This window comes from Leptidea sinapis, chromosome 42 (genome assembly GCF_905404315.1).
Source record: "Leptidea sinapis chromosome 42, ilLepSina1.1, whole genome shotgun sequence".
NCBI lineage: Eukaryota > Metazoa > Arthropoda > Insecta > Lepidoptera > Pieridae > Leptidea > Leptidea sinapis.
The window spans coordinates 6,402,018-6,415,261 of record NC_066306.1 but is presented as its reverse complement, the minus strand read 5'-3'; the positions used below and the strand labels follow the sequence as shown (position 1 = coordinate 6,415,261).

The window sequence follows — 13,244 nt, the reverse complement described above, 5'->3', positions numbered from 1 at the left end:
TTAGTACTAGCTACGGCGCCCTTCAGACCGAAACACAATAATGTTTACACATTATTGCTTCACAGCAGAATTAGGCGCCGTTGTGGTCCCCATAATCTAAACGGCATCCTGTGCAAAGGAGCCTCTCACTGATAATATTTAGTTTACCCTCACAAGCGTAATGTGCTTCTATATCTGTTTTTCAGTTTGAAGAATATGGTGACCAAACTTGTGGGACACGCACATGAGGTATTCCATCATGGGTCATCAAGTAGATGGGCGCAGTGCGATATTATCGGAGTTTAAGTCGATCCGAAAATATTTTTACTATGTCATGTAAAAATATTAGACAAAGTAACAATATTTCTATATGATTATTCGGACAGACCGTAGGCTGAAAATCCACAAAAATGTAAAATTAGAACTAATTGTCTATTTTTATATATTTATGAATGACGAAAAATAATAGTAGTGATTAGTACAAAATATATTCAGAGATAATAATAAAACTGTACAATAATAACACTCTACCAGTACCAAAGTGTACTTATTCAACTTAACTCCTTGATATATTTAATAAACCTGGGAAGATTGGAACATGTCGTAGATACCAGGACTTTATACTCTTTGGGGAGCTTCTTTTGTTGTCTTGCCTGCAATAAAAAAAGTAAGTCTATTATAATTATAAGTACATTTATGAATTTTTAAAAAAGAAACCATCGCTCCCGTGAATCCTCTGGTATTGCAAGAGAATTTTCGCAGCGGTGATCACTTAACAACAGGTGCCCTGCTCTTAGGGTTACCATACGTCCGGATTAAACCGGAAATGTCCCAAATTTTAGATTCTAGTCAGGCTCTGTACCTTGACTGCATTTTATTTTTAATTATATGAAATTTAGAAGGTAATAAAACGAGATCAACTTAAAAGTGTGGACTTTTATCAAAATTTCGGGACTTTTCACATTACTAAATGGTATCCCTACCTGCTCTTTAATAACAGAAATAATAATTATCATGTAGCAAATGCATTGATTGTCATTAAATACGAAAAAAAACGTAAATGTTCTCTGTGACGTAGGACACAAACCCAGCTAGAGTTGCCAGGCGATTTACGTACAAGGCGAATAAAGCCGTACATTCTCGCGTGCTTTGGATACTGTCCGGGCAAATTAGACGGTATTCAGGCTGTCGGACATTATACAGACCAATAATATTAAAAGAGTTTGTATTGAAGTACTATTTAAAATTTTCGTGGTGAGGCAATCGCCCATAAATATCCACAACAGTAGGGATCAAGAGATGTGTTTACCACTGACCAATGAACTATCTAATTTTGCGTCAATAAATCATGTTTTATACACATATAACAGCATATAATTCGTAGTCTGATAGCGGAACGCCAAAAGTGTGCTTAAAGACAATGTAAGCACACTTTTCTGTCTATATTGAACATACATAACCGTAACTGAAATTTTTTTTACTCGGCCTGGCTTTTCCCATGATGGCCTAAGACTAACTAACTAACAGGCATCGTAACTGATGACGTATTCTTAAGCCAATCACGTGACAAGCTGGGTCTGATGATAGGCCTTAAATACAAGTCATGGGAAGAGAATACCATGAATATGGTGTAATTTGTGGCATGCTCCACTCGGCTTTGTTTTTATATGACTTGATTTATCATTTCATAGTATTATGTCCAATGGTATATTGTTATGGGGAAGTGCGGCCGATATTAATACTATCTTTGTGCTGCAGAAGAGGGCTATTCGCGCGATTTATAACCTAGGTCCTAAAGAATCATTAAGAGAAAAATTTTAAGAAATAAACATTTTGACTGTTGCTTCTCAATACATTTTTGATAATGTTCTGTATGTTCATAAGCACATTGAGGAATTTTCTAGAAACTGTGACATTCATAATGTTAACACGAGGAACAAACATAAACTTGTTATGCCTACTACTCGGTTGGGTCGGGTTAGTAAGTCTTTTGTTGGGCGATGTATATGCTTCTACAATATGATCCCAGAAAATGTACAAAACAAATGTGTTACGAAATTTAAAAGAATTGTTAAAAAACGTTTGTGTGGGAAAGGTTATTAAAGCATAAACGATTTTCTTAATGACACCATGGACTAGGATTAAAGCGAACACCCTCAGGCTCTTTAATTATAAATGTTTATTGTACGATATTACATTGTAATCCATATTTTATATAAAAAAAAAGCCCGCTGAGTTTCTTGCGCCCATTCTTCTCAGGTCTCAGGCAGTCTCTTTTGAATGGGTGGTAGTTTTTGACGTTCAATAAGTGATTATAAATCCTATTTTGAATAAAAATATTTGAATTTGAACCAGTAACGGCAATTTTGACGAGGTTGCCGAGAAATTCGTGTTTAAAGTTTAAAATCGGCGCTGAGACACCCTTTACTATGAATGGTTCTTACTATGATGCACACTAAACAATTTTTAAGAATGGGATTGTTCAAGTAATCAGATAAAGTAGCAATAATTCTGTTGATAAATATTGTAAATCCATTATTAGAAGCAAGTTCTACAATAGTATTATTATGACCTAATTTAAGTTCTGTCGATTTTGGGAGGATTTCAAAAGGATTCTATTCGTAATCTAATAATTGCAAAGAAATCGATGATGCCGCCGTCTGCAGACATGGTAGACATATTACTAACAGTAGGTACCTACCCAGTCTCATTCGCAGGGGAGTGCATTTATTTTTTAGCAAAGTAGGCACTGTATATCTAACTAGTCGTAGTTGAGAAGATGCAATCTGGAGATTGCTGACCGTATGCATTATCTTCTTTTTTTTGTTCAATAGAATTTTGTTTATAAAATAACGGAACCAAATTAAACTAAATTAACTTTAACACTATATTTATTTAGGTTACGAGGTAGGCAATGCCAAATTTAAAAGAATTGTTAAAAAACGTTTGTGTGGAAAAGGTTATTATAGCATAAACGATTTTCTTAATGACACCACAGACTGGGAATAAAGCGAACACCCTCAGGCTCTTTAATTATAAATTGTTATTGTACGAGATTACATTGTAATCCATATTTTATATTAAAAAAAAGCCCGCTGAGTTCTTGCGCTTCCATTCTTCTCAGGTCTGAGGCAGTCTCTTTTGTAACGGTGGTAGTTTTTGACGTTCAATAAGTGATTTTAAATCCTATTTTGAATAAAAATATTTGAATTTGAATTTATAAATAAAAATGACAAATTCAAAGGTATTCGTACATCAGACCGTATTATTAAAGAATACATAAGTTATAGCTTACCTTATTCTTCAAAATGGGCGACAGAATTGACAGTTTATCAGCAAGTTTCACTTTGGCCGCTATCTCATTTGTCTCATCCTCGGAATATAAATCAACAATAGTATCAATGGCTTCAGCTAGAACCCACACTTCATTCTCTTTGTGGGCCTGCTCCAATATAAACTCTGTTATAACAATTATTACATTCGCTGTTGTTTCGTTAATATTGTTGACTAATAAAAGTCCCAGGATACCAATCATGCGAATGAGATTTGATCTAATTTCGGGAACTTCGCATTCCTTAATTCCATTCAACATTATCTGAAACAGAATACCTTTAAACTTGTATCTAATCTGAATCTCGGAAACGGCTCCAACGATTTTAGTGAAATTTAGTATACAGGTAGTTTCGGGGGCGAGCTATCGATCTAGGTTTCAATTTGAAAAATATAGTTTTATCCGTGTTTTAATGAGAAACAGCTACAATAACATTAGAATACAAGGTAAATTTCGCCACTATATAGAAGACTATAATAGCTCAGATGGGACATTCGGTGATCCGGAAAGCAGAAGACCCCGGTTGAAATCCAGATGTCCTATCAGTTTTTTTGTTTTGTACATTCTTAAAAATCCGAGCAAGGCTCGGTCGTCCGGATATTAATAATTTATACATTAACTACATCGACTGTTATAGTAAGTAAATGTGTAAATACCTTTTTTTTATGAAAATAAGGGACGAGACGAGCAGGAAGTTCAGTTGATGGTAATTGATACGCCCTGCCCATTACAATGCAGTGAGGCTCAGGATTCTTGAAAAACCTCAAAAATTCTGAACGGCACTACAACTGCGCTCTTCACCTTGAGACATAAGATGTTAATCTATTTGCCCAGTAATTTCACTAGCTGCAGTGACCTTCAGAGCGAAACACATTACTGCTTTACGGCAGAAATAGGCGCCGTTGTGATACCCATAATCTAGCCGGCATCCTGTGCAAAGGAGCCCCACACTAGTTGAACCTTATCTCCTACAGTTAAAAAGTAACTCTTACCTCAATATCTGATAAAGCCATGTTATTAAATATGCTACTATTCTGTATGTTTCCATTTCCTCTAAACTTTATTTTATCTAAGGCAGTTCTCATAACTGCTGTCGCGGACTCCAAAAATATATTATTTTTCACATTGTCTTTAAATACTAACTTGCCGCAGTCAACCCAAATTTTATAAATGCCATCAATTCCGCCCAGTTTATCTACTGGTAGAGTCAACAGCATATTATTAACTCCCAGCAATGCTTTCGTTTGAACATTTTTAAGTCTAAAACAAAATAAATAACAGTTATCAATTACTTATGTTTTTAACCTTCACTTCTGGAATTAATACAACTTTTTACAAAAACAACAAACAACAACAACAAAATTTTATGAACGATGCGCGACTCGAATTCACGACCTCGGGTTACGTGCGAGTGCTCTTCCAACTGAGCTAACCGTTCGAGTGACGTATCGTCATAAAATCTTGTATGCTTTATTCACTTCTCGGTTAGCTCAGTTGAAAGAGCACTCGCACGGAACGCGAGAGGTCGTGGGCTCGAATCCCGCATCGTTCATAAAATTTTATTTGTGATATAACAGTGATGTTTAGTAAGTACAGCTAAATTGTTTAGTACTCATTCATCATTTTGATTACTCATTTGTCACAGCAAAAAGAGAGTTTATGACATTATATTTTGTTGTTTGGGTAATTTTTACACAGCACAAAAAAGTTAGTTAGGTTTGATAAACTGCAAAAAAACTTACTGTCTAACTCACAACCCACAGTATATTACAATTAAGACATACTCACACAAGAATCTGGATAAACTCCTTCACCTTTTCTTACAAATTAGAAAAGACAGTAAAGAACAGGGAACATAATAATATAGTTATTATAATGTTGCCCCACTTGCATTACAATCTAGCCTTAACTTAGACTAATAAGTAACTCTACTTTTACTTAAACTGCTAGATAGATTAAACTAAGAATGTGTCTATTAAAACATTTCTTAATGTCTCTATTAAGGGGAAGTCACATTGTTCATGTGCCTTGTATAATATACAATGTATTATATATAAAAGGCACTCTATATAACTCAAAAGGTTTTGTTAGTTTTAGTCTTCTTAATATATAAGTTAACTTAAGTGTTGTCAAGGAGCTGGATTGTCTCGACGTTCACGTGATGTTGTAGTCTATGTTGATGAGCTGCAGCAAATTTTTGGATAACTTTGTGGACAAACTCAATGTTATGGTCCCAAATGTCCCGTGGACATATAAGAGCAAATTTTGGAAAAGAGAATATCTAGGAGAATATAATTTGTCTGACCATAAACACATACAACATAGAACAACACTTCTAATTTTTTTTTATTAAAATTTGGAACGCGAGTTCCTCACGCGGATAATGTGCGCTAACATGGTCTTCACCTATCCAGGTCTACCTAATACATGGAAAAAAAAACATTTTCACTAAAAGGAAACAATTAGGCATCAAATTATATTGGCTTATTGGATGTAAACTTTAACTTAAAAACAAGGTACCATCTACACATACGGTATAAAATCTTGGGGTACCACAACACCAACGGGGTTTGTACCAAATGGCCAATTACATGACCATAACCTCGCAATACCAACCTTCAAAGATGAAATACCAAAATTCGTTATTCACACAAAACTAGAGCAGACAATCACCTTAACATATGAGCATAAGCCTTACAAACGAACAGTAACAAATTCATGTTACTATTTATAGTAACTACAATAGAAATTATTAGTATTCACTGAAACGAAAAATACTTCAAGATCTCCTAAGTAGTGAACCGGATAGGTGCTTAATTATGAGGGTTTGGCATAGGTCCTTTGACAAGCAAGCTAGTGAGTACGGAACGAGATGAGCAGGACGTTCAGCTAATGGTAGTTGATACGCCTTACCCATTACAATGCAGTGCCACTCAGGATTCTTGAAGTACCCAAAAAATCTGAGTGGCACTACAAATGCGCTCGTCACCTTGAGAGATAAGATGTTAAGTCTCATTTGCCCAGTAATTTCACTAGCTACGGCGCCCTTCAGACCGAAATAATGAAAAAATTAATTGCTTCACGGCGCTTTGTAGTACCCATAATCTAGCCGGCTTCCTGTGCAAAAGAGCCTCCCACAGGTAAAACGTATATTGTTGTTACATGTTTTTAAGTAAGCAAGACGCTTCGCTCATTTTAAATATTTTATATCAATAAAAAAGATTGAATGTGGAGTTAGAGATAACAGAATTGTAGTCATTGCCTTGCACAAAGTGGGTATGGAACTGTTGGTCATTTTAAAATACAAAAGCTAGTTAAGTATCAGTGATATGTTCGTTTAACATACTATCGATGAAAAACATTAATATCTATCATAGACCTTGCACCCACAGGGATACAAACCTGTCAGCATTTAACCTCTAATTTGTTAAATGATCTCATGACATCAGTGACCTTAAAGACCCTATACTGCAGCGAATCCGAAGAATTCCATAGTTTAAGACACTAATGATGCCGATGACTTGATTTCAACATCTGCGCCTAACATTAGTGGATGGTGTTTGACTTGTCTGTATTTCGGTTAACTTTTTTGGAAAAAAAAACACCAGATGATCGTTAAATTACAAGAATAATCATATCAAATAAAATCTCAAGGAAATAGTTCAGCTGTCACGAATGTTATGTCGCAGTATAAAATTCAATTTAAAAACAAAATTTATGAATAGTGCGGGCTACGAACCCGCGACCTCTCGCGTTCCGTGCGAGCGCTCTTCCACTGAGCCAACCGTTCGAGTGATATATCATTGGTAAATCTTGATATGACTCATTCAACTCACAAGTTGTGACTTCATCCGCATTGTTCATAAATTTTGTTTTCAATTTTAATTTGTGTGATGTTTGATGTGTTCCAACTCAGATCATATTTTTCATAATTGTGGATGTCATTGTGAATGTGCATGATGCCACTTAAAAACAGGTAGAACAGGATTTTATTCTATTTCTTATTCTCATAAACAATGTAAATAATTAACACTTACTTTTTAACAACAAGTGCTGAATCATTGTACTCTTCTAAAACCATTGTAACATTTACAGCCGGAAGTTGAGCTTTAGCCCATACTTTTTCAAATAATTGTAAAGATATTATTGCTTCAAGCACCTCAGGCGGGAGTCTGTCTTCTGGATGAACTGTTCCTCCTATACCATCAGAAATCTCATCATTACCCAACTCCTCGCCATCCGAAGATTCCACATCTTCATCATCGCCATCTATAGAAGAAAACAATTATAACTATTCCGAAATTCAATTGTATAGAAATAGAAATATAGTTATTCACCATAGGGAGTGACAATAACAGGGTGCGCCAAAGTTCACCTAAAATTCCAACTCCGATAATTGGAAATCCGAAAATGTTAATAATTCCGAAGCATTCAACTTCACAATGTCAGTAGCAATAAACATCTATTATACTTTTATTTGTTTTCCTATATTTTCTCAACATAACCATCGTTTATACTATAATTCAAAGTCATATCTTTTTTGTTTAGATTTCTTTTTATTCATAATGGCGAATCAGCGATTGAGTACGCGCGAGCATGCTCTTGCCCTTGCTGAGAGGAAAGGAATGATTCCAAGGCAAAAAAATTGTAATTATGATAAAAAAGCAATGGCGATTGTATATTCATCCAATCGGACTGTGGTCTCTTTTATATGCAGTAAAAAAGCATGCAGAGTCAAATCTAATGTTAGCCGAGGAAATGGTACTTACCTTGGTATTACCACAAGTATTTTATCAACTACTACTTACTAATTCATTAAAATTGTTTTTTTTTATGATAATAAGGGACGAGACGAGCAGGACGTTCAGCTGATGGTAATTGCTACGCCCTGCCCATTACAATGCAGTGCCGCTCAGGATTCTTGAAAAACTCAAAAATTCTGAGCGGCACCACAAGTGCGCTCGTCACCTTGAGACTAAGATGTTAAGTCTCATTTGCCCAGTAATTTCACTAGCTACGGCGCCCTTCAGACCGAAACACAGTAATGCTTACACATTACTGCTTCACGGCAGAAATAGGCGCCGTTGTGGTACCCATAATCTAGCCGGCATCCGGTGCAAAGGAGCCTCCCACTGGTTATGTTAGAACAGTTAAAACACCGCACGAGCCGAGCGTAGCGTGCCGCGGCAGGTGCCGACGAATGCCAGAACCAAATTGTAGGCGTTTCCCCCCATTAACAAATTAAAGAGGGGGGGTAGACTTTTATTTTGGTTTTTCTTGAAAACTGTGTAATACGTTGTAATAAGAGTGGTAGGACTATAATCGTGGATCAAAGCTCTATCAACTACAATTAATTAAAAATGGATAGTTTAGGTTATGTTAGAACAGTTAAAACAACGCCAGAACCAAATTGTAGGCGTTTCCCCCCATTAACAAATTAGGAAGAAACAAGGAAAAGAATGATCATTCGGATTACAAATAGTTAGGAAGAACAATTTCGGGTAAAGAACTTTAGGTGAGCCAATATGGACCCACAATAACATCACATATAGCAACAACACTTAGCGGCATTATGAAGCTACACCAATTCACACAGGGGTTATGACATGACAGGGAGAAGAACTGATAAGAAACTCCCAGCCCATCTGTTAAGTCATATAATAACTTAACCTAAATATAATGTTATGCAGTTTTAGGTCACCCCCAGGACGAAGTGTAAGTGGAGGGCTCAAAACAAAGTGACATAGATATAAGATAGCGAAAAGTACTCAAGGTGTCATGGACCCGACTTTTATGAAAAGTATAAGTGATTATGAGACAATAAACACAATATACAAAGTATTATGACACCATTTGATAGTGTTCTTAATAAGGAGCTAATTCTTGGAAGTAATGAGATACAGACATTACCAAATCAACTCAATTTTAACTTAATATTTTATTTATTTTCCTTAGGTTACCGACCCATTAAGCATTAACATATATACATAACTGGATCTGATGTCTTTAGCTTTTTGATTATATTGCATTCAGTATAACAACAGAATTCAAATCAAATCAAAATCAGTTTATTCACGGAAATGACAGTTATGAATGTCAAAAAAAAAATTTTTTTCTTATTGAATCTACCGCTACTTCGTAAAGGGGTGAGCTAATGAGAAGAAGTAGCAAGAAACTCATTGCCACTCTTTTATATGAAATTTACAGATCATTTCAATTACAATATAATATGTAAAATGATGCAACAAACACACAGAAACGTCAAATAGTCAATGTCTTACACGAGTAATTCAAAAAAGTAAATGTAAATTAATACAAAAGTTATTGAGTACAGTAGCTGCATCATCCACATACACCATAAATCAATAAAGGTATTCTGTGAGCATTTTATCAGCGATTATAAATAAATCAACATGTATATATCCATATATATATATACACAATAACTTTTAAGAATCTGAAATCGAGTCTCCCGCAACAGGATCATCCTGCCACCACAAGCAGCGCCCGTTCACAAGCATGACGCATGAGCCAGCCATCGCCTCCCTCAACCATATTTTAGGGACTACTACTACTGTATCAACAATAATACTAGGCCATGGTACAGTAGATGCATAAATCCACACATGTCAATCCAACTTACAATCAATCTATTCATTTTATTTCCAAAATATTTTCCAATATTGTATAATGTGTCTTTGGCACATGGCTACATTGAGATTGGCTTCTAGGAATAGCAGTGGCATTATTAGCTGTAACTTCATGCCACAACAAATATATTTAAAACTAGCTGACCCGACAGACGTTCTGTATATAATAAACAAAATAATGTTTTTATATGAATTTGTCAATGATATATCATAACATCAAAAATTACTTCGTAAAATATGCACCCTGCTGTCGTAATGAAATTGTTTCATGGCAGAACTGTGAAACCGTGCGTCAATAAATTCTCTCATAGAAATTATGTATGGACACATCAAAGGAAAAACAAAATTTACAAAAAACCTTCTCTGGACTTCCACAAATAATTCAAGGCCAAATTAGCCAAATCGGTCCAGCCATTCTCGAGTTTTAGCGAGACTAACAAACAGCAATTAATTTTTATATATATAGATATAAAAAAAATACTTACCATCACTAGCGCATATATTAGCGAGGATTTCAATGGCACTCTGTTGGCTGTCAAGTAATTGAAGAACTGTTTTAATGTGACATTCTAACTCCTGAGCCTCTTTGCCCTTTGGTGGTATTGTCTTTCCTGATTCATTTTGCAATGGTACCAAGTTTGATAATTTGTCACAAGCATTTCTATGATCAATAGATAATGTGTTGGCCAATATTTCCATAATCTGATGGACAACAGTTATTGGTAATGAGGTAATTATGCCAGCACACATATTTATAGTAACTCCAGAAGCTAATGTTCTTATTAGTAACGTAGATGACTCATCTCCATGTAACGAAAGGAATTCTCTTAACTGATTTTCAATGGAAGACTGTAATTTAGCTGATGCTGCAGAGTTGTCTTCTAAAACTACAAATAGGCATTGCAATACAGCTATAACTATATCACTACCAAAAGTTTTCAAATCAAGATACCTTGGAAGTATGTCTAAAACTTTTGATTCCATTAAGTATTTAACAGCCAGTTCTGTAAAGAATAATTTGTTGATTGTATAACATGAAAAGGCAGAAAACACATTTATTTTCTCAAAATTGATTGGTTTAGAATTCTTTTTGATATCATTTCTTATATACTAGACACTACTACCGCTCAGGAAGCAAATGGCACTCTGAGAGCGGAGAAATGGCGCAAGAAACTCTCCCAGAATTTTTTTTTGTGTTCCTTTTAATTAAATATACAATATTTTACTGTCATTCCTATGTTATAAAATAATCATAATCTAGTCCCAGGCTGTCGGATCACTTAAGATATTCAGCTGTGGAGTATTTTTGTTGTTGTTGAGTGATCTATGACAGAGCCATTTTAATTTATTTATAGATAATTCCTGAACAGTAGTGGCTGGGACTTTATTAAAAAAGTGTATACACACAATATGGTTTGTATATTGTTTTTTCAGTACAATAAAAGCAGACAGGAAATCTATACAATACTGACCAGAGCTTTCACATACATTCAACAGTAGATTGACACATTGTATAAAAGTGTCAATCTCTTCATCCTTAGATTTCAAACTGCCATCAGGAGTCCAAGTTTCTGTAAACTAATCAAAAGGTTGCACATTATAAACATGATTTTAAATAATTAAGTTAATTTTAGTTTTAGTTAATCATGTAGAATTTGTTTAGAACACTGCCAAAATAGTTCATATTCATCAATGTTTCAAATGAGTTTGACATTATCCCTCACAAAATTAATATAAAAGGTAGAAAACAACAAACACATGGGCATTTGATGCTGATCAGTATCGCTACATTTTAGCTTAAATTAATCAAAGTAGAAGTCATAAATGTATTATTATAAAAGTACCTACTTTGGCAGTTACATAGTCCATTAAACTATACCGCACAAGGCCTGAACATGTTTAACTGTAGTATTATTAATAATTATAATTAATAACCATTCTACATAAACAAAACATAAACACAAACTTTCAGAAATCAAACCTTGTCATTAAGTACATCTATAATTTAATGGAAAAAATAGTACCTACCTGATGAAAGTAACAAATTAATGGTGTCATTATATCATGTTCCATTAAAGTTTCACATATTGACATTCCCAGAGATGATAAGTTTCTTAAAGAGCCAGCAGACGCATTCCTTATACATGATGCAGGATCGAGTAGCAATGGTGCAATTATTTTAATCAGGCCTCGGCTTACAGCTTGTTCAACGTTTTGTTCATTTTCTATGAGCATAGCAAAGCTCTGTAAAGCACAGTACTTTTCTTCGACATTTACAGCCTGGAAGATTTTTTTTTAAATAATTGCTTCGATATTTATTAATTAAACTAACAAAACACAATAGTATCACTTAAAATTATACATTAAAAGATATTTCTTATAACCTGCAATTGATCAATTATGGTCTGAATACTAGTTTCTCGCGAATCGACACATATTTCTTCTTCAAAGTTTTCAACAGTATCCAAATTACTATTTCTTTTTGGCTTACGCTTTCGTATTTTACCCATTATTTAAAATAAATATTTTATTTTTAAATATTTTTGTACGATTCCGGCGTACTCTCTCCTAAGTTCTAACTTCTAACCTAAAAATATTTGACAATTATCTGTCATACAAACGTCAAATACACGTTTCGAATAGGCCCAGTGAAAACCATGGATATGGTGTAACGACAAAATTACAAAAAAATACTCACAAAGCAAGCAAACTAAACGACTACATAATGCAAATTACAGTAGATTTGATTTAAATCAAAAGAATACAATTTCAATCATGTTAAATTCATAAGATTATACAATCTAAATAATATACACAATTATTATTATGTGGCGGGATATCCTAAGTAAAAAATATTTGTGTTACATCAATGTTTGCCCCGCCTGTATAAGGCCCTCAGAAAAAGCATTCAAATCCAAATAGAATTCAAAATCACTTATTGAACGGCAAAAACTACCACTCATCCAAAATTGACTGCCTCAGACCTGAAAAGAATTGGCTTAAGAAACTCAACCGGTTTTTTTAAAATATAAATATGGATTACAATAAAAAAATATAATTAAAGAGCCTGAAGGTGTCCTTTTTATTCCCAGTCTGTGGTATCATTAAGAAAATCATTAATTAAAACTTTTACATTCCGTAACACATTTGTATTGTACATTATCTGGGATCATATTGTTAAATCATATACATCGCCCAATAAAAGACTTACTAACTCGACTTAACTTTGAATATTGTATCAGATAAAAAAAACTACGTTTAAAAAACTGAAAAGTATCAAATAA

General features: G+C 34.3%; 1 protein-coding gene across 1 annotated transcript; it reads right to left on the bottom strand.

Moving 5' to 3' along the window:
- Positions 1 to 451: 451 nt before the first annotated feature.
- On the bottom strand, positions 452 to 12,534 carry LOC126976769 (HEAT repeat-containing protein 3). The gene is made up of 8 exons (XM_050825348.1): positions 12,345 to 12,534; positions 11,989 to 12,240; positions 11,433 to 11,538; positions 10,446 to 10,964; positions 7,348 to 7,579; positions 4,303 to 4,570; positions 3,275 to 3,574; positions 452 to 632 (listed from the first exon to the last, which is right to left on the bottom strand). The coding sequence occupies exons 1-8, from the start codon at positions 12,468 to 12,470 to the stop codon at positions 531 to 533; spliced, it is 1,905 nt and encodes a 634-aa protein (XP_050681305.1). The 5' UTR covers positions 12,471 to 12,534; the 3' UTR covers positions 452 to 530.
- Positions 12,535 to 13,244: the final 710 nt, after the last annotated feature.